The sequence below is a fragment of the Plecotus auritus genome (genome assembly GCF_963455305.1).
Source record: "Plecotus auritus genome assembly, chromosome: 4".
Taxonomy (NCBI): Eukaryota; Metazoa; Chordata; class Mammalia; order Chiroptera; family Vespertilionidae; genus Plecotus; species Plecotus auritus.
Genome location: NC_137775.1, coordinates 127,821,013 through 127,843,358, shown reverse-complemented (window position 1 = coordinate 127,843,358; position 22,346 = coordinate 127,821,013). Strand labels below are relative to the sequence as shown.

Below are 22,346 nucleotides of genomic sequence, written 5' to 3'. Positions count from 1 at the left end.
CAAAGTGGTAGACAGAAGTCTTACCTAACATTCAGTTATTTTTGGTAACATTTTGGGAAGAATTACATGCCACAGAAACATTCAGAAATGTAAAATGTTGTTTCTCCCTTCCTCTGTGAGCCTGTCGGCTCCCAGCTCAGTTGGCAGCAATTCCCAGGGCTCCCTTCATTCACAACCCTTAAGCTATCGCCCTTTTGTGACTTCCTTTTCTCCTTAAAGAGTTGAAAAGCAAGTTACATGTTGATTTTCACCTGATTTCACTCCCACGGAAATGAAAAGGCAGAAGAAGGAGGTGTGATCCCTTGGAGTGACTTGTCCCAGTCTGAATTTTAATGCTGCCTTTGTCTACTTCACCTCCTAACAGCTTGACCTGACATTTCATAAAACTGGTCCCCATTTCCATGGACAAGCTTCCCAGTCAGGATGTCTCAGAACCCAGCTCTTCATGCTGTGGCTCTCATTCCAGAAACCCAGGGCGCAAAACACGAAGCACAGTGTTCCCTTTCGTTAATTTGGCGACCACATTTTAGTAAGAATCAGGAATGGAATATTGTTTAGGACAGTGCAGCTAGAAACCACTAATTTTGATTACTGTCTCTAGATTTCTTATGCAGCTGGGCAATCAAAATTTGTTCCAGAGAACCTTCAGTATTACACAGTCCATCCAAAATTGGTAGGTGGAAAAAGCTTTCCCCCCCCACCCCCCCCACCCCCACCCCACCACCAAGATCCCTAAGAGCAAGTCTCAGCAGTGGGGTGGAAGCTGGAGACAGAGTATCTATATGCCTCCAAATGCTGCCTCCTCTGTGACTGCACAGGCTGCTGGGGCAGGGAGGCAGACCTGCCGTAGGACACTGGCTAGAGAGAAAGGCCGTGGTGAGGGAAGGGGGAGGTACTGGGAAGAAGGTGGTCCCTGCAGCTGAAATAGTATTTTTAAGTTGAGAAAACATATTAATAATCAGAAGGTGTTCCATTCTTTCCCTCTCCCTTCCTCCCTGTCCAATCCTCCGCTTTCCCCCTATTGACAGAACAGCAAATTTAGTGGAACTGCCTCTGCCTCCACCCACATCTTAAGTGACATGCTGTCTTTTGTGACTGCTTTTCCTTTTAAAACATTGTGCCTATTATGCATGGTAATGCCGTTGTGCCTGTGGGAAAGCGTTAGTGAGTGAGAATGTTGGTGTCACCCCCACCCTCCAAACTCCTTGACAAGAAGATTTGGTCCCTGGCAGTTTCTAGCCTCTGTCTCTCAGAGAGTTGTAGAGAAGACCAGCGAGATTTAACGTAGAAATCTCTCTGCCCTGTTGTATTGAACAGATTCTGTTCAGAAGAATTAAGTCGTCTTTCTCCCTTTCAGAAGAATTAAGTCGTCTTTCTCCCTTTATTGTGGAAAGCTTTCCATGTCGTTTCCCCAGCCCCTTAGTCAATGTGTGGGGAATACTCTGAGGGCAGAAAGGGCCAGTGAGCTCCAGACTTCTTCTGATAAACATATTTCAGAGCAGATTTGTCCAGCCCCTGTCCTGCCTCTGCCCCTACCCCACAGACACAGATTAGCCAATGGATTTATTAACCTTCTCTTGATCTAATCTTTTTGTTTCTCTGGAAACCTTTCTGTCTGTCTGCTCAGAGCCGGTACTATGAGCCTTTGAAGCCCACCAAACTGCAGAAACTTGTGGCTCGAAACAAGAAAATGTTAAGCTTCATGCTCAAAGTCGCCGAGTATGATCAAGATAAGACCATACTTATAATGACCAATAACCCACTTCCCTCTCCAATGGAGCAACAAGGAAAGGACACCGAACCACATTTCTTTTCCAAGGAGTTACTGGTCAAGGTAATGGCACCTGGAGGAGTTTCCTGGCACCCTAAGTAAGGACCCCGGAGAATTAGGCATGAACTTGAAGAAGGAAGCTAACTTAACATGGTATTCAGGAGCCAACCTCTTCCCTCTAATTCAGTGGTTCTCAACCTTTCTAATGCCGCGACCCTTTAATACAGTTCCTCATGTTGTGATGACCCCCAACCATAAAATTATTTTCGTTGCTACTTCATAACTGTAATTTTGCTACTGTTATGAATCGTAATGTAAATATCTGTGTTTTCCGATGGTCTTAGGCTCTACAGCAGCAGTTCTCAACCTGTGGGTCGCGACTAGCAGGGTCGCCTAAGACCATCGGAAAACAGATATTTACATTACGATTCATAACAGTAGCAAAATTACAGTTATGAAGTAGCAACGAAAATAATTTTATGGTTGGGGGTCATCACAACATGAGGAACTGTATTAAAGGGTCACGGCATTAGAAAGGTTGAGAACCACTACTCTAATTCTTTGCCATGTGCTTCACCAAACAGAATCTCTAGAGCCTGGAAATACTGAGAGAAAGAGTTGGACAAATTTGGGTCATGAAACTTCATTGCACAAAGAAAGGAGAGTCTTAATTTGAAATTGTTTCTCCTTAGCCGAAGATATTTAGTTTGTAGTTAACAAAGTATAAATTAGCCATTGGCTTTCTAGGTGAATATAAAATAATAAAGGATAAACTGAAAAATGAAGACTAAGGAACAGGAATGAATACCTAAATGGGAAAGGAGTAAAGGGTTATACTTTATACCTGTTGCTTTTGGGTGTCAGGAGAAGGGAAGAGGAACAGAGTAGGGAATTCACTATCACAGTATCCAGACACTTGGGACTCTGTTATATAATAAAAAGTTCAAATCCAATTTACTAACCAATCAGTGAACATACACTAATCTAAGAACTAAAATATAAAGATGATTACTAGTATAGGGCAGTTTCTATCTTGAAGGAACTTGGAATCTAACAGGAGAGATAGATCAATAAATGAGTAATTATAATATACCAAGATATCCTATATAATAAAGAGGCAATATGCAAATTGACCATCACTCCAACACACAAGATGGCCACCCCCATGTGGTCAAAGAAGACTGCCCCCATGTGGACACAAGATGGCTGCCACAAGATGGCTGGCAGGAGAGGGCAGTTGTGAGCTATCAGGCCTGCAGGGGAGGGTAGTTGGGGGGGACCAGGCCTGCAGGGGAGGGCAGTTAAGGGTGACCGGGCTGGCAGGAGAGGGCAGTTGGGGGGACCAGGCCTGCAGGGGAGGACAGTTAGGGGCAACCAGGCTGGCAGGGAGGACAGTTAGGGGTGACCAGGCCTGTAGGGGAGGGCAGTTAGGGGCAAACAGGCTGGCTGGGGAGCAGTTTGGCGTTGATCAGGCTGGCAGGGGAGTGATTAGGGGGTGATCAGGCTGGCAGGCAGAAGCAGTTAGGGGCAATCAGGCAGGCAGGCAGGCGAGTGGTTGGGAGCCAGCAGTCCTGGATTGTGAGAGGGATGTCCAACTGCTCGTTTAGCCCTGATCAGGCCTCTAGTATGAATCATAAAAGAATATACAAGCCCTAACCAGTTTGGCTCATTGGATAGAGCTTCGGCCTGTAGACTGAAGGGTCCCAGGTTTGATTCCAGTCAAGGGCATGTACCTTGGTTGAGGGCACATCCCCAGTGGGGGGTGTGCAGGAGGCGGCTGATCGATGTTTCTCTCTCATCGATGTTTCTAACTCTCTATCTCTCTCCTTTCCTCTCTATAAAAAATCAATAAAATATATTTTTTGAAAAAAGAATATACAAGATACAGAACTCATAGTAGTTCTGTTGAGAGAAAAGGGGTAATCAGAGAGGCTTTACAGAAGAGATGATCCCTGACAAAGAACAGGAGAATATTCCAATCGAGAGAAGGGCAAAGCCATGAAGACATGAGCAAGTGAGGCACATTTAGAGAGTTGTAAGAGAGTAAATGGCAGGTGATAAAAGGATGTAATCAAATATCCCCCCCTTTTTTTTGAGGTTAGGAGAAAGAGACAAAAATCAGAAAGATTAGTTGTGATGTTACTACAATCATCAAGGTAAGAGATGCTGAGGAATTGGAACTAAATCAACAGCCGAGGAAGTGAAGAATATCCGTTTAAAGAATCAGGATCTAAAAAAGATCTTGATAGCCCTGGCTAGGTAGCTCAGTTGTTAGTGTCCCGATATACCAAGGTTGTGGGTTCAGTCCCATGTCAGGGCACAAAGAAGAAGCAACCAATGAATGTAACAAATCAATGTCTTTCTTTCTCTAAAATCCTATCTAATAAAAAGGGAATACACTAATTGACCCTGACACCATTGCAAAGATGGCAGTGCCCATGGCCAATAAGGAGGGAATATGCTAATTGACTGTCCCGCCCTCAAAGATGATGGTGCCCACAGCCAATAAGGAGGGAATATGCTAATTGACTGCCCCACCCTCAAATATGGCGGTGCCCACAGCCAATAAGGAGGGAATATGCTAATTGACTGCCACGCTATCAAAGATGGCAGCACCCACAAACACAAGATGGCAGCGCCCACAGCCACAAGATGGCGGCACCCAGTCCCCTCAGCCCTGTGGGGCAGCAGGCAGGCAGCAAGGTTGGGCCCGCTCCCAGGCAGGCCCGGTCGCTCTGTGCGCCTGCCTCCAGAGTCCCCCAGTCCCTTCCGCCCCCAGCCACCCAGAGCCAGCCCAAGGCGCAGGCAAGCCTTGGATGGTGGCTGCCCAGCCACTCAGGGCCACCTGAGGCTTAGGTAACCAGGGACGACAAAGGCTTGTGCTGTCGGCAGTGACAGCAGCAGAGGTGTGATGGGGCATCACGTTCCCTGATTGCCGGGTCACCTCCTGCCTGAGGGCTCCCAGACTGTGAGAGGGGGCAGGCTGGGCTGAGGGACCCCCCCCTCCAGTGCATGAATTTTCATACACCAGGCCTCTAGTCAATTAATAAAAACAAACCTTGATAGTCTTGAGAGTGGGCCTAATATAATAAGAAGAAATTAAATGAAATAAATGAAAGTACAAACAAAAGAATATAGTTATAACAGAAATTTGAAGCTGGGAGTGGAATTACCCAAAACAGATTCTTATAATAGAGTGTAGTGAATTTGGAATTAGTATTTCCTTAGTTGCTACATGAATGGCAGTGAGAGATTTCTTTTCAAATAGAAGATAAAATACTAGTATCCAAAGTTATATGCGGACAAAGGAGTTAATTAACTAATATCTTGCCTATGGTGTCTCTTGTTATTTTTAAAAATTTTATTTATTTATTTATTTATTTATTTATTTACTTATTTTTAAATTACCAGGAATCAAACCTGCCACCTTTCAACCAAATGAGCCACATGTCTATACTCATAGCCCCTTCTCAGCGAAATGAAACTACCACAGTTCATGAAGGAAAGGATGCCCTAAGAGGTCTTATTTAAATATATATATATATATATATATATATATATATATATATATATATATGTTATTGATTTTTTTTTACAGAGAAGCAGGGAGAAAGATAGAGAGTTAGAAACATCGATGAGAGAGAAACATCGATCAGATGCCTCCTGCACACTCCCTACTGGGTATGTGCCCGCAACCAAGGTACATGCCCTTGACTGGAATTGAACCTGGGACCCTTGAGTCTGCAGGCTGACTCTCTATCCACTGAGCCAAACTGGTTAGGGCTTGTTTTGTATAACTAGACTCGGTCCTCTACTCCTAGCTAGGAACAGAAAAGCACACCAGACCCAGGAAAGCAAAATAGGTTCATTAGTGACCTGTGGTGGTCACCACCAAAACAAAATCAACCAAAAATGAAACCAACCAACTTAACAAAAACCCAAATCCCTCAGTTAATCAGATTCTTGTTTACAGGCATCTGAACTAGAAAAGGAAAATATTGAGGTAGTGGGAATGAAAGCTGAAAGGACACAGAGAAGCCATAAAGAAGATAGTCTAGCCCAGCCAGCATGGCTCAGTGGTTGAGTGTTGACCTATGAACCAGGAGGTCACAGTTTGATTCCATTCCCAGTCAGGACTCAATCCTCAGTGGGGAACATGCAGGAGGCAACCAGTCAACGATCCTCTCTCATCATTGATGTTTCTCTCTCTTTCTCTTCCTCTCCCTTTCTCTCTGAAATCAATTTAAAAAAAATAAAGCCCTAGCTGGTTTGGCTCAGTGGATAGAGTGCCGGCCTGTGGACTGAAGGGTCCTGGGTTTGATTCTGGTCAAGGGCACATGCCCAGGTTGCAGGCTCGATCTCCAGTAGGGGTCGTGCAGGAGGCAGCCCATCAATGATTCTCTTTCATCATTGATGTTTCTATTTCTCTTTCCCTCTCCCTTCCTCTCTGAAATCAATAAAAATATATTTTAAACAGTTAAAAAATAAAGAAGGTAGTATAGAGACAATAAGACTAGAATAGGGGCAGGTTGAAATCATAGGGGAATATAAATGAACTAGAGGCCAGGTGCACAAAATTCATGCAAGGGTAGGGTCCCTAGGCCTAGCCAACGATCAGGGCTGATCAGGGCCTTCCAGCTGCTGATCAGGGCCTTCCTTCCCTGGCTGCCAGCTGCCAGCTGGGGCCTTCCCTCATTCTGTGCTGCCCCCTGGTGGTCAGCACATGTCATAGCGAGCGATTGAACTCCCGGTCTCCTGGTTGAACTCCCAAGGGGACAATTTGCATATAAGGCTTTTATATAGACAGATAAGCAGAAGGTATAGATAGAAAAAAGGTATACAGGGTAAGGTAAGGAGTGAACAGAGAGGAGGAAGCAGGCAGGAAGAAGTAGGAGAGACATTAATGATATGATGTAGAATCAAGATACATAAACTCATGCAGTGGTGGTACTTAACTAGTGCTATCTTGGATTTGAAATAATTTTTTCATTCCTGTTTTTCTGCTATGAGATCTAACTCTGTTCAGTTCTGCTCTTTTTGTGGCCACATTGTTAGCTATGTCTTACTTCCTAGGCACATGTGCTCTTACAATAAAACTCTTATTAGGCAAGGTAACTTTGATGGATGGGTGCCTGTTCCTCAAAACTGGAGACGCTTATTGAGAACTAGAGGCCTGGTGCACAAAATTTGTGCATGGATGTGGTCCCTAGACCTGGCTGGTAATCAACGCCCGAGTGTCTGGCATGGAAGGGCAGGTCCCAGCTGACCTCTGGGTCCTGGGAAGCACCTGGGCCCCTGAGTGTCCTCCTCCGCCTGAGTCATCAGGCCCCCGCCCAGTTCCCTCAGTGCCTGGGAACCAGGCAGTGGCCCAGCCCCCACCACCACTGCTGGTCACTGTCTGCGGGATGATCAGCAGGGCGATCAGGCCCCGCTCGCACCCACGTTGGCCTGGTGCCACCCGCTCCACCATCCTGCCGTGGTCCCGCTCTTGTTGGGGCCCATCGGGGCCGGTAGCACCTCCACTACTGCCCACTGCCAGCGCCACATTGCTGACACCTGCCATGCTCTGGACTGCCCCCTGGTGGTCAGCATATGTCATAGAGAGCAATCGAACTCCCGGTTGAACTCCCGCTCAAGGGGACAATTTGCATGTTAGGCTTTTATATAGGGTGAGTACAGTCACTGATCTATCCCTATTACCCATAACAGTGCTTGGCACATAGTAGGTGCTCAACAAATATTTGTTGAATGAATGAAAAAATAAATGAATGACCAAACTACTTAATTGATATATATTGAGCTTTTTCTTTCAGAATTTTAAAGCTTTTTAAAAATATTTGCTGCTGAACATGTGCTTTTAATTCTGTACTCACCCTATATAAAAGCCTGGGGTGGAGGAATTATTTTCGGTTTCTGAGTGCCTGCTTTCTTCTCTGACAGGTTTGGTCCAATCGTGTTGGGCCGTGATCGGCAAACTGCGGCTCGCGAGCCACATGCGGCTCTTTGGCCCCTTGAGTGTGGCTCTTCCACAAAATACCACAGCCTGGGCGAGTCTATTTTGAAGAAGTAGCGTTAGAAGAAGTTTAAGTTTAAAAAGAAATTTCAAACGTTGTACTGTTGATATTTGGCTCTGTTGACTAATGAGTTTGCCGAACACTGGTTGGGGGATTGGAACTTAGTCCAAGAACTTTAAGTCCCAAGGTCCTTGGTTAACTCCCTTACTTACTCTTCTTTCCTCTGCTGCAGGAAAGTTATCAGCACAAACCCACTGAGAACTACCTACCCCCGCTGCCTCAGAAAAAAAGGTTAAGACCTAAGCTGAAACCAGTCTTCCCTGTGACACTGTTGAAGGATGCCAAATCCAAGCAAGAACAACTGTTCAGGTGAATTCCTGGCTGCTCTTGTTCTCTTTTTCTTGCCCATCATTACCTTATTCATGTTACCATCTATTTTCAATACGATTTAATACTTTCTGCTTGTTAGGGTACAGAAAGGTACAACTGTATATTAATAACACACAATCCCCAATATCCTTTACACCCTAAGGAAAGAGAAACTCCTTCAAAGCTAAGGTTTTTCACTAAGGAGGATTTTAAAGAGTGAAGAAAAAAATATTCAAAGATCTATGATTTGAGGAAACAGAAAAGAATTCCCCCCCGCCCCACCACCCCAGTGCATGATAAGGGCTATAGCATAGGAACAATGTGCTATGAGATTTTATTTGAAACTAGTTCTATGAGCAGCCTATATCCAGTTTGGAGAGGAGAGAGGAGATTCTGAACTTCCTTAACAGGTTTACAGGCTAGGTTCTAGAAGCATCCCTTTTACTGAACAGTATTCCCACTCTGTACTAATGAACACCTATCCTCGCCTTCTCTCCTTCCTGGAATCTGAGAGTGTAGTGACTGGTTCTACTAACACCCCAACCCTAGGATTTACTAAATGAGCTTTCTTTGTTAAGGTTTTCCACCAAGAATGATTTCAAGAGTGAAGGGAAGTATTCAACAGTCTGCACTTTGAGGAAGCAGAAAAATATGTTCCCTCAGCTCACCTTTGCTCAAGTCTCTCAAGGAGATATGAAGAAAGATGGTAAGCTCCTCTTGTTCAAAGCAGTGGCTTACAGGACTGAGATGTGGGCAGGAGGGGCAACCTATGGAGATGAGATTTAAGGGCAAATCGACATCTTTCATGGAGGTTCTGGAGACTATTTTTCCTGGTAGCACAGAAGCTAAGAACTGATAGAGGCTTAAATGGTGCTAGGTTTTGAATTCTACTTAAATCTTCAAATTTCAAGACGCCATAGCACAGTGCTTCCCAAACTGCATCACCTACCACTTTAAAAGTTCTGGTATAGAAGTTATTTGCCCTATTATTTATTTAATGATTTTTTTCTTGTCCTAATTAATACCATATCATTAACATGGGTTTGATATATTAATTACATGGTTTTTTTGCCCTGACATTTAATCAAATTCATAATAATTAAAATTTGAAATGTTTATGTATCACCTAAAACTACCCAGTAGTATGCATATCACACTTGAGAAAAACTGTTCTAGAAGGGCCAAAGGATAAGTCAGTCTGTCAGTCTCACAGTCTCAGAGGTCCAGGAGTGTCTTCTGGAATGAGGTAGGACATGGGGTGGGAGGGGTTTGACATAGGTTGCATGGAATGGAGGAGGGTGTAAAGAGAATGCTCCTTACAAGTTATCATTCATTTAAGAACGTTTATGGGGCAACTACTAAGTGTTAAACACTTAATCAAGCACAAATAATAGCACATTCGATGTATGAGAGAGATGGGCCAAATCATGAAGGGCCTGGGTTATGTGATTAAGGGCTTGGGTTTTCTCAACTAGGCAGTTGGGACCCATTGAAGAATTTCAGAGCACTCAATAGATATTTGAGACTCAAAACCAACACACTTAGGGAAAAGGCTAAGAGGTATAAGAATATACAAGTGACTGTACCTTAACTTAGTAAGAGTTACATGGGTATCTATGTGGTTGTGGATGGAATCATTTGAGAGGGGCGAGGTTAAACAGGGAAGACTAAATGGCAGTGTTTTAAACTGGGTTTTGAGGAAGGTAAGGAATCCAGAATTATAAACAAGGTTGGGAATGGTAGTCCGTGCTCTTACTAAGAGTAAAGACCACTTTACTCGTCTCTCCAAGTGTGTCAATTTCATGCCTCACGTTGTGTCCTTCTGGACCCTCTGGAAATCCACATTCACCAAGGTACCCTGTGTTTTGTTGCAGTCTCCAAGGAGTCAGAAAGTGACATGCTGACTGGGAAGGTGGATTGGGAACCACTAACCCTTTCATCGCTCCTGGAACTGAAGCCCACTAAAACTGCGCCTGGAGAGAGTGCCTTCCGCAATGGAAGGGTCAAGCAGTGGTTTCTAAACAATACCATTATCATTAAGTAAAAATAAACCCTTCAGGCCTCTCGCCGCGGTCTCCAAGGACTGAGAGGCCAGCAGAAGACGCTTTCCAGGCATGTCAACCAAATAAAACCACATTCTGCCCACTGCGAGCATGGGCTGCCTAGTCGCTGGCAAGGTGGGCCAGGGGGTTCCGACCCATCGCAGCAGTGACCACCACGCGGCAGGGGACCGGGCGCCTGGCCCCGCCCCCGAAGGCTGGGGGAACACAAGAAGGCGTGGCCGCGGCCGCAGGGGACCCGAGCGGTGGCGACAGCCGGGGAGGGCGGGCCTTCTCCCCGAGTGACGCGACGGCGGCCCAACCCGCGCCAGAGCGCGGGGCCCGCCTTCCTGCAGCCTCTTCCGCTCGGCTGCGGCGCCTGGGAAGGTTGCGGTGGGTCTGGGCGCTGGGAAGTCGTCCAAGATGCTTAAAAAATTCGACAAGAAGGACGAGGAGTCTGGTACGCGCTGGGCTTCTGACGCCCACCCTCCGCCGCGGGGGGTCCCTTCCCCCGCCCGCCGCACCTGCTCTGGGGACTGCAGACCGGGGACGGGGGCGTGGGCGCCGGTGTGCCGGGGGCCGTTCCACTGGGCCTGCCCCTAGCCCCTCCCCCGGCGCCGGACCCTCCCCCAGCTCGGTCGCGCAGGCGCCCCCGCGCCGCATCAGCCTGCTCGGCGGCCCCGCCCACGCCCCCTCCCCTCCGCCCCCTCCCCTCCTCTGGGCGCCGCTCCTCGCAGCCGGCTCCGCCCCGCTCGCCTAGGGTGGGCTGCTCGCTGAGGCGGCGGGCGCCGGGGAGGTGGTGGAGGGAGGGGATGAGTGTGCAAGAGTAAGAGGCAAGGGGTGCTCGTAGTGCGAGGCCCAGAGTGAGTCTCAGATCCACCGGACGTGTGTGTGTGTGTGTGTGTGTGTGTGTGTGTGTGTGTGTGAACTTGGAGGTGCCTTGTGCCTTACAGTCTTCCTGGGGATCTTTACACTGTCTGCTTCCCAGAGGTCATACCTGGCTCATGGTACATAGATCTTTTAATGCGCCCCAAAATGAGTTGGCCCTTGGCCCAGAGCAGAAGAGGAAGATAATAAGCCACCTTACAAACAAACAGAACAAAACTCAGTGTTTGATAGCTGCTTTCATAAAGAGTGGTAGAAGGTTGGGTTAGTAAAACCTCCATGGCCCCTTCCACCTTTAAGTTTATATGATTATCTGCTAAACTCTTCTTTTCTGCCTCACAGTAAATGTTAGAAACACATAAAATCATGCTCGCCTTTAGGGAGCTCCAAAGGGCCCTACCATGCTCTCATTAATCTTGGTCCTGTGGACATGACAGATACTTGTAATATTCATATAAAAAAGAGGACAGGGCAAAGAAGACACTCATTTGGGCAGGGTTCCTGCAGAAGTACAAGCTCTTACAAGAAAGCAATGACAGACATAGTTTCAGAATAAAAATGTTAATATATAGTTTATATGCATATTAGTAATGATTATCACTGTGATATCCAAGTGGTCGCTTCACTTAGGTGAGAGATCCCAAACATTCAGTATCCTGCAGAAAACAGGTTTGTGAAGGACAGCTATTAAAGATACGTTTTGTTTTATACTATAGGTAGTGGCTCCAATCCTTTTCGGCATCTGGAGAAGAGTACTGTCTTACAGGAGGTATGGCTTGGAAGTATATTGTGTTTCTTCTTTTCCATTCCATTTTAGAATGGTGGGCAGAGAGCCCCTGGAATGCTGAGATCCGAAATAAGAATTAAGGAATATATCTGAGTTCAGAGAATATAGACTTAAGGGAAAAGGAAAAGGGTTTGCTTGTCAGAGGAGCGAGAAATGCAAAAACATTCAGACTGTGCTATATGTTGAGATTTATTTAATCCTCACGGAGGATGTGTTTATTGATTTTTAGAGAGAGAAAGAAAAAGAAACATTGATGTGAGAAACATCGATCGGTTGCCTCCTGTACAGGTCCCACTGGGAATCGAAACCACAACCTTTTGGTGTACAGGATGACACACCAACCAACTTAGTCACCTGGCCAGGGCCACATGTTGAAAATTTTAAATAAAATGCCAGAAGAGGTGTTTAGTGCAAGGTTATTGAAGGAAGTTATAGATATTAAACTCATTATATTCAAGTGATGTCAATAAATATTGTGATTCTTAACAGAGCTTACAAAGTTGAAGGAGAATATCTAAGGGAAAGAGTATAAAATGGAAAATCAAGGTCACATTTAGTAAGTTATCATATATCATTATAAATGGAAAACTATAGGTAGTTAACATTATTGTATATTATTAAAATACATAATAGTCTTTATTTTATTAAGGTTGATTTTTTGTAATCTGAGAAAAAATAGAATATATATATGTATATATATATATATACACATATATACATATATATAAAACAGTGATTTTTTTGTTTCCAGGCTCGTCTATTCAATGAAACACCCATCAACCCAAGAAGATGTTTGCATATTCTTACAAAGATTATCTACTTACTGAACCAGGTAAATTATTTTAATTTTCTTCAGATCTGTGGCCTGGAATAGAAATACATAATATGTAGTAAAGTACTTTCTGGTAAGTATAACTATTTTTTTTAAATTCACTTATTTAAAAAATGAGCAATATTTGATTAATAGAATAATATGTAAAACTTCCTGAGACAAGGACTGTGACATATACTAGTACTTTTATACATGAAATACTAAATCAGCTAAGCACATAGTAGATTCTCAAAATTGATTTGAATTTAACAACTATTAGTTAATGTTAAAATATGTTGTTTAGAATTGTTCAGAGGATTTTATGTTCCTCAAAAAACATAGTGCAGAACCTTAGACATATTCTAAATTGATATTTTATCCTTTTTGGGGTCTGAGTGGGTATATAGTGACGTTTTAAAGCTTTGCTTTTAATATTCAAATTTTATATTTATTATCTCTACTCCACCATTACAACAATATGATTCTTCCTTACTGTCCTTTTCTATAAATGGGGATTATGATAATTTCTGTTTTATGAAATTGTAGTGATTAACTGAGATAATAAATATAAAGCATTGAGAATAGTCCTGGATACATAGTAAGCATTCAGGAATAGTTTTCATTCAGTCATTCAGCAAATATTAATTACTAATCTGCTGTCCTATGCACTGTTTTAGACACTGGGATATAACCGACAAAACCAATAAAATATTTGCCCTAAATGAAATAGCATCTATTTGCTATTATTATTACTAATTTAAATTTTAAATGTATTTATTTTTTTGTTCTTGTTGACTTAAAACATTTCATAAAATTTCTAGGGCCTTAGAAAATGTGATTTTGTTTTACACACACACACACACACACACACATACACACATACACACACATACACACACACCCTCGGATGGTTTACATATGGTGCTAAGAAGACTGTGGTTTCTAGTTTTAATTCCATGAGAATATTTTATCTTTAATATGCTTCATGACCGAAGACTTCATCTAGAGATATAATAAAGTTTTGTAGTATGCAAATGGAGATTGAGCAATGAGTACATACTTTTTTTGTTGTTGTTAATCCCCACCTGAAGATATTTTTTCCATTGATTTTAGAGAGTGGAAGTGAAGATATTATTTTCCATTGATTTTTTTTTTTTAGAGAGAGTGGAAGGGAAGGAAAAGAAAGGGAGTGTGTGTGTGTGTGTGTGTGGGGAGAGAGAGAGAGAGAGAGAGAGAGAAACATTGATGTGAGAGAGACACATTGATTGGTTGCCCCTGCACATGCCCCAACGAGGGCCGGGAATGAAACCCACAACCCAGGTACCTGCTCTTGACTGAGAATCAAACCCAGAACCCTTTGGTGTGTGGGCTGACGCTCTAACCACTGAGTAAAACCAGCCAGCGCCAAGTACATATATTTATTTTTTTAATATATTTTATTGATTTTTACAGAGAGGAAGGGAGAGGGATAGAGAGTTAGAAACATCGATGAGAGAGAAACATTGATCAGCTGCCTCCTGCACACTCCCTACCGGGGATATGCCCACAACCAAGGTACATGCCCTTGCCCGGAATCGAACCCGGGCCCCTTCAGTCCGCAGGCCGACGCTCTATCCACTGCGCCAAACCGGTTAGGGCCCAAGCACATACTTTTAAATAAAGTTCACAAAGCCATATTCCTCTGTGGTATCATATTGGAAACATTTAAGGCACAGATAGTTTGATTTAATTTTTCATAGCACATGTGTCCAAGTTACCTAAATCCATTATATAAGCAGAGTGTTGAGTAGTTGGTGTTGGTTCAGAGTAGCATATACTTTTTTTTTTTTTCAAATTTTTATTAAGGTATTATATGTGTACATATCTTACCATTGCCCCCCCCCCACCCCACTCCCATACATGCCCTTACCCCCCAATGTCTTGCATCCGTTGGTTACTCTTATATGCATGCATACAAGTCCTTCAGTTGATCTTTTATTTCCCCCACCTCTCCCTAACCTTACTGCTGTAATTAGACAGTCTGTTTGATGCTTTACTGCCTCTGTAACTATCTTTTTGTTCATCAGTTTATAATGTTTTTCATTATCCCTAAATGAGTGAGATCATGTGGTATTTTTCTTTCATTGACTGGCTTATTTCACTTAGCATAATGTTCTCTAATTCCATCCAGGTGTCTACAAATGGTAGTAATTCCTTCTTTTTTATGGCAGCATAGTATTCCATTGTGTAGATGTACCATAGTTTTCTGATCCAGTCATCTGCTGACGGGCACCTAGGCTGTTTCCAAATCTTAGCTATTGTAAATTGTGCTGCTATAAACATAGGGGTGCATATATCCTTTCTGATTGGTGTTTCTGGTTTCTTAGGATATATTCCTAGGAGTGGGATTACTGGGTCAAATGGGAGTTCCATTTTCAGTTTTTTGAGGAAACTCCATACTGTTCTCCACAGTGGCTGCACCAGTCTGCATTCCCACCAGCAATGCACGAGGGTTCCTTTTTCTCCGCATCCTCGCCAACACTTGTCGTTTGTTGATTTGTTGATGATAGCCATTCTGAGAGGTGTGAGATGGTATCGCATTGTCGTTTTGATTTGCATCTCTTGGATAATTAGTGACTTTGAGCATGTTTTCATATGTCTCTTGGCCTTCCTTCTGTCTTCTTTCGAAAAGATTCTATTTAGGTCCATTGCCCATTTTTTTATTGGATCATTTATCTTCCTTTTATTAAGTTGTATAAGCTGCCTGTAGATGTTGGAAATTAAACCTTTATCTGTGATACCATTTGCAAATATGTTCTCCCATACAGTGGGGTTTCTTGTTGTTTTGTTGATGGTTTCTTTTGCTGTGCAAAAGCTTTTTATTTTGAAGTAGTCCCATTTGTTTATTTTCTCTTTGGCTTCCATTGCCCTAGGGGCAGTATCACTGAAAAAGTTCTTTTGGCATATGTCTGAGATTTTGCTGCCTGTGGATTCCTCTAGTATTTTTATGGTTTCCCGTCTTATATCTAAGTCCTGTATCCATTTTGAGTTTATTTTTGTGTATGGTGTAAGTTGGTGATCTAGTTTCATTTTTTTGCATGTATCTGTCCAATTTTCCCAACACCATTTATTGAAGAGACTGTCTTGACTCCATTGTATGCTCATGCCTCCTTTGTCAAATATTAATTGCACATATTGGTTTGGGTCGATATCTGGATTCTCTATTCTATTCCATTGATCTATATGTCTGTTCTTGTGCCAGTACCAGGCTGTTTTGAGGACAGTGGCTTTGTAATACAGCTTGAAATCTGGTATTGAGATCCCTCCTACTTTATTCTTCTTTCTCAGGATTGCTGTGGCTATTCGGGCTCTTTTTTTATTCCAGATGAATTTTTGGAGAGTTCTTTCTAGGTCTGTGAAATATGCTGTTGGTATTTTAATGGGGAGTGCATTGAATCTATAGATTGCTTTGGGTAGTATGGACATTTTGATGATGTTGATTCTACCAATCCATGAACATGGTATGTTCTTCCATCTGTTTACATCTTCCTCTATCTCTTTTTTCAGTGTCCTGTAGTTTTCCGCATATAGGTCTTTTACCTCCTTGGTTAGGTTTATTCCTAAGTATCTTAATTTTTTTGGTGCGATGGAAAATGGGATTGCTTTTTTAGTCTCCCTTTCTGTAAGTTCACTGTTGGTGTATAGAAATGCCATAGATTTCTTGGCGTTAATTTTGTATCCTGCTACATTGCCGAATTCATTTATTAAGTCTGTTAGTTTTTTGATGGAGTCTTTCGGGTTTTTTATGTACAATATCATGTCATCTGCAAATAAGGACAGCTTTACTTCTTCTTTTCCAAGTTGGATGCCTTTTATTTCTTCTTCTTGTCTAATTGCAATGGCTAATACTTCCAGTACTATGTCAAACAGCAGTGGTGAGAGTGGGCATCCTTGTCTTGTTCCTGTTCTTAGGGGAAATGGTTTTAGTTTTTGCCCATTGAGTATGATGTTAGCTGTGGGTTTATCATATATAGCTTTTATTATGTTGAGGTATGATCCTTCTATTCCCACCTTGTTGAGAGTTTTCATCAAGAAAGGGTGTTGGATTTTGTCAAATGCTTTTTCTGCATCAATTGATATGACTATATGATTTTTATCTTTCAATTTGTTTATGTGATGTATCACATTTATTGATTTGTGGATATTGTATCATCCTTGCATTCCTGGGATAAACCCTACTTGGTCATGGTGTATGATCTTTCTGATGTACTGCTGGATCCGATTTGCTAGAATTTTGTTGAGGATTTTGGCATCTACATTCATGAGGGATATTGGCCTGTAATTCTCCTTCATTGTGTTGTCTTTATCTGGTTTTGGTATTAGGGTGATGCTGGCTTCATAGAAGGAGCTTGGAAGTGTTCCTTCCTCTTGAATTTTTTGGAATAGTCTGAGGATGATAGGTTTTAGTTCTTCCTTGAATGTTTGGTAAAACTCTCCTGTGAAGCCGTCTGGTCCAGGGCTTTTGTTTGCCGGAAGCTCTTTGATGACTGCTTCAATTTCTTCCATAGTTACTGGCATATTGAGCTGTTTAGAGTTTTGGAAGGTTATATTTTTCTAGGAATATGTCCATTTCCTCCAGGTTGTCCAGTTTGTTGGAATAGAGTTGTTCGTAGTATTTTTTAACAATCCTTTGTATTTCGGTGGGATCTGTTGTTATTTCACCTCTTTCATTTCTGATTTTGTTTATTTGGGTCCTCTCTCTTTGCTTCTTGGTGAGCCTGGCTAGAGGTTCATCAATCTTGTTTATCCTTTCAAAGAACCAGCTCTTGGTTTTGTTGATCTTTTGTATTGTTTCTTTGGTCTCTATGTCGTTTATCTCTGCTCTGATCTTTATTATTTCCTTGCTTCTGCTTACACTGGGCTTTTCTTGTTGCTCTTTTTCTAACTCTTTGAGTTGTTGGGTTAGGTAATTTATTACCATTGTTTCTTGTTTTTTGCAGTAGGCTTGTAGAGCTATGAACTTCCCTTTCAAGACTGCTTTTGCTGTGTCCCATAGATTTTGGATTGTAGTGTTTTCATTGTCATTTGTTGTCATGATGTTTTTTATTTCTTCTTTGATCTCTCTGGTAACCCAGTCGTGGTTTAATAGCATGCTGTTTAGTCTCCATGTGTTTGATTTCTTTGGGTTGTTTTTATTGTAGTTGATTTCTAGTTTTATGCCACTGTGGTCTGAGAAGATGCTTGATATGATTTCTATCTTCTTGAATTTGAAGAGACTTTGCCTATGTCCCAACATATGGTCTATCTTTGAAAATGACCCATGTGCACTTGAGAAGAATGTATATTCTGTGGCTTTGGGGTGAAATGTTCTGAAGATGTCAATTAATTCCATCTGGTCTAGTGAGTCATTTAGGATTGATGTTTCTTTGCTGATTTTTTGTTTAGAGGATTTGTCCAATGGTGATAGTGGGGTATTAAAGTCTCCGACTATGATTGTATTGCTGTCAATCTCACCCTTGATATCCTCCAGGAGTTTTTTTATGTATTTGGGTGCTCCTGTATTGGGTGCATATATGTTTACCAGAGTTATTTCTTCTTGTTGGATTGCTCCCTTTCGTATTATGAAGTGGCCTTCCTTATCTCTTGTTATGTCCTTCAGTTTGAGATCTAATTTGTCAGATATAAGTATTGCTACCCCAGCTTTTTTTTCAGTTCCATTTGCCTGGAAAACCTTTTTCCATCCCTTCACCCTCAGTCTGTGTGCATCTTTTTTTCTGAGGTGGGTTTCTTGTAGACAGCAGATATATGGGTCATGTTTTCTTATCCAATCCATTACCCTATGTCTTTTGATTGGGGCATTTAATCCGTTTACATTTAAAGTTATTATTGATAGGTACTTATTTGTCGCCATTCCTATTCTTTACACCTGTGTTCCTTCTTCGCTTCCTATTTCTTTTTTTTTTTACAGCAGACCCTTTAGCATTTCTTGCATTGCTGGTTTAGTGGTAATAAATTCCCTTAGTCCTTTTTTGTCTGTGAAGCTCCTGATTTCACCTTCAATTTTGATTGATAGCCTTGCTGGGTACAGTATTCTTGGATTCAGACCCTTCCTTTGCATGACTTTGTATATTTCATTCCATTCCCTTCTGGCCTGATGAGTTTCTGTTGAGAAATCAGTTGCTAGTCTGATGAGGGTTCCTTTGTATGTAACTTTCTGTCTCTCTCTGGCCGCTTTTAAGATTCTTACTTTGTCGTTGGTGTTTGCCAATTTAATTATAATGTGCCTTGGCGTCGGTCTTTTGGGGTTCATTTTGCTTGGGACTCTGTGAGCTTCTTGGATTTGTATGGGTTTTTTCTTCTCTATATCAGGGAAATTTTCTGTCATTATTTCTTCAAAGAGGTTTTCTATTCCTTGCTCAGCTTCCTTTCCTTCTGGAACCCCTATTATGCGGATGTTGTTTTGTTTCACGTTGTCCCAAAGTTCCCTTAGGCTCTCCTCCTGCCTTTTAATTTTTTTTTCTAGAAGTTGCTCTACTTGGGTATTTTTTCCCATCTTGTCTTCTAGCTCACTGATGCGGTCCTCTGCTTCTTCTAGTCTACTCTTGATGCTTTCTATTGAGTTCTTTACAGCAGCGATGTCATTTTTCATTTCTTCTTGGTTCTTCTTCATTTCCTCTTGGTTCTTGCTCATATTGTCGAATTTGTCTTCCATTCTTTTCAGCCACCTTATGACCATTTCTCTGAATTCTTTTCCTGGAAGGTTGCTTGCTTCCATTTCGTTTACTTCCTTTTCTGGTGATGCCTGCTTTTCTTTCATATGCGGGCTGTGTCTTTGTCTCCCCATGGTCTCTCTTCTCTGGGTGTCTGGTTATGTAGTTCTCTCTCTCCTGCGTCGATTTAAAGGCACAAAATACAGCACTACCAGGTACAACACACAAGGCACTGAACAGAAATGTATTCACGATATTAATAACCTCCAATAAAGGTGAGCACCAGAGAAAGGCAAATTAGGGGATAGTAGAGAAAGAAGAAGAGGAAAAAGAAAGAAAGAAGAAGAGAAAAAAAAAGGAGTGTCAAAATGAAATTGGGAAAAGGGAAAAAAAGAAGAAAAAAAAGTAAGAGAGACAAGAAAGAGACTAAGAGAGAAAGGGAAATAGACTATATATATTGGGGATAAAACTCCAATAGAACAATCACTTATCCCAGCAAATGCCAGCAACAAGTACCTGGGGATTAATACAAACTACAACACCAACTAATATTGAGTGAGGCAAGGGAAAACAGAAGCACTAAACAAACAAAAAAATAAACAAAAGAAGAATAAGCAAAACAATCTCACAAAAAAGCATAAAAATTCTATATAATCGACATTCAAGTGAACAACAACAAAAGGACAGAGAGAAAAACAATTTTTTGGATAGTTAAGACAGCGAAGAGAGAGGTGTGTATGGACCTGGAGCAGGGGATTGGAGATTAGATATATAAGTAGGGTGAAATTTTAAAAGTGGGTAAACAGAAAGAATAGGGAAAATCTAAAGCAGGAAAGGGGTAAGATAAACAGGACACCGAAAAGGGAAAAGTGAGGAAGAGAGTGATGGCATAAAGGTAGATTTGAGATAGAGTAAAATGATGCTAAAGGAAAGATAAAAATAGAATATAGAACATTAATCCCAAAACAAAATGAAGAGAAAATGACACTTAAAAAAAAAAAGATAAAATAGCAGTAGTAATAATACGGATTGAAAATAAAAATGTAATAATTAAAAAGGTAAAATCAAGTGAGGAAAAAAAATTAGTTTCTTGAGTAAAAGATGCAAAAAATGAAAATAAAAAAATAAAAATAAAATGTGGAGTAGTGAAGGTCATTCACTTCCTCTGTTGTTCTGTTTGGCACGCCTGTTTCTCAGTCTGGACAGTATTGCAGTTCCCTGCGTTCCACTGCTCTTCAGTGATGTAAGCCAGTCCTGATTTTAAGCAGGCGGTGTGTCTTAATTCGTATTCCTTTATTTTTGATTACACAAGAGTCAATTTGTGATTCAGCCCCTGGGTGGCAGTGTTTCTGGATTGACTTCCGGGTTTATCTATGGCCTCTCTAGGGAGTGTTAGAGCCTTCTTTCCCTGTGGCGCTCACTACTGGTTTGTGGAAGTGGGCTGCTTCAGAGCTGGCTCTCCGATGGTCACTCCCTGCTCCGATCCCCAGGTTCCAGAAAAACAACTTTCCCCTGCAGTCTCCCAGGGTGTCCCCAACTGGGTGATCCTATGCATTGGGCTTAGTAATCAGAAGCAAGAATTTCAAGAGGAAAAAGCCCAAGTGTGCGCACTCCGTGGCTGCGCGTAAGTCTAGCACACCCCTGAAATTCTTAGCGTGTCCCTGCACTTCAGATCAAAATGGGTTGCTTTTTAGAGAGCCCTTCTGTTAGCAGCTCTGAGGACCCCCCTTCCACATTCACAGATCACGCCAGCCCCAACAGCCACGGATTTTTCTAGGCACAGACTTCCCTGGTCCTCCAGCTCCTGCAAAACGCGCGTTCCTCTCTCGCGCTGGGACCAGAGACCTCACCTTATCCCAGGCGAAATCTGACCTTTCTGTGGTGGAGTGTAGAGCTCCTCTGAACCCGTGTGTTTGCGCCAATTGGGGAGCGTTGTTCTGGGGCTCGCAGCTGTTCCGTGGGTGCCGCAGTTGTGGATTCTCAGGCTTCCAATAAGCTCTACTTTCCGGTTCAAGATGGCGCCCAGAGTAGCATATACTTTTGTATTGGCCAATAGCTCTTTGATGGGCAACTCATGTCGAAACATTTAATTATCTTGATAAGGAACTTACCAAGCACAGGCTGATATATAAACAGGTTTGGGACTCTTAGTTTTTTCTTTTGCCTATATCTTGGGGGAGCTTAGTGGAAAAATACTTTTAAATTTCTACCAGAGCTAACATATTTATATGTTTTCTGAGTTTTAAGTCAAGTAGGCACTCAAGTTTTACCAATATGACTGAAAAGTACATGGCCTTCTAGGTGTTCAGGAAGCAGTTATGAAAGTAAGAGGGAAAATCTCTTGCTGATGAGCAAGTTGGATATTCTGATTAAAGCAATTGTAAACTATTATACTTTGTCTTTCATCCTAAGCTTTCAAAGTGTTTCATCTAAATTGGCTTATTCTTAGACTCATGACAAATAGAGTGAAGATTACTTGTATTCTGTGTGAAATTTAAAGTTCTGAAAGTGATTGGGCCTGACATTTTATCGGATTGCTTTAATGAAGATATTACATTGAAATGGCAATGTTTCAGGTAGCCTGTGATCTGCAGTGTTTTGACTATAAGTGAAATAGGTTATTTAATACCTTGTTACAGGCAAAAAATGTGGTTCTCAAATCAGCAGCATTCTCATTACTGGAAGCTAGTTAGAAATGAAAAATTTTAGGCTTCAGCCCAGAGCCATTGAGTCAGAATCTGCATTTTGGCAAGATCCTCAACTGTTTTATTGAGCACATTAAACTTCTGATCCAAAACATGTTTTAGGGGCTTGAGCAAGTATCTTGAGATCTATTAGCAGTCCCTTAAGCCTTTTATTTAACTCACCTGATTTTAGTGGGTTCTTTTAAGTTATGTTTTCTGGATTCCTAATAGTTCTTTTTTTTTCTTTTAAATATATTTTTATTTATTTCAGAGAGGAAATGAGAGGGAGAGAGAGGT

The 22,346-nt window shown here is 42.0% G+C and overlaps 2 protein-coding genes across 2 annotated transcripts in view; both read left to right on the top strand.

Moving 5' to 3' along the window:
* Positions 1 to 271: 271 nt before the first annotated feature.
* Positions 272 to 10,198, top strand: TSGA13 (testis specific 13; the record flags this gene model as incomplete). Its single annotated transcript, XM_080665160.1, has 6 exons — positions 272 to 292; positions 602 to 673; positions 1,628 to 1,840; positions 8,018 to 8,154; positions 8,733 to 8,860; positions 10,029 to 10,198. The coding sequence occupies 6 exons, from the start codon at positions 272 to 274 to the stop codon at positions 10,196 to 10,198; spliced, it is 741 nt and encodes a 246-aa protein (XP_080521286.1).
* Positions 10,199 to 10,536: 338 nt separating this feature from the next.
* The window catches only part of COPG2 (COPI coat complex subunit gamma 2), a 219,846-nt gene continuing 208,036 nt past the window's right edge, over positions 10,537 to 22,346 (top strand). The window contains exons 1-3 of the mRNA XM_080664283.1: positions 10,537 to 10,653; positions 11,795 to 11,847; positions 12,617 to 12,697. Coding sequence (XP_080520409.1) covers positions 10,617 to 10,653; positions 11,795 to 11,847; positions 12,617 to 12,697 — 171 coding nt within the window. The 5' untranslated portion in view covers positions 10,537 to 10,616. The remainder of the gene's footprint in view (positions 10,654 to 11,794; positions 11,848 to 12,616; positions 12,698 to 22,346) is intronic.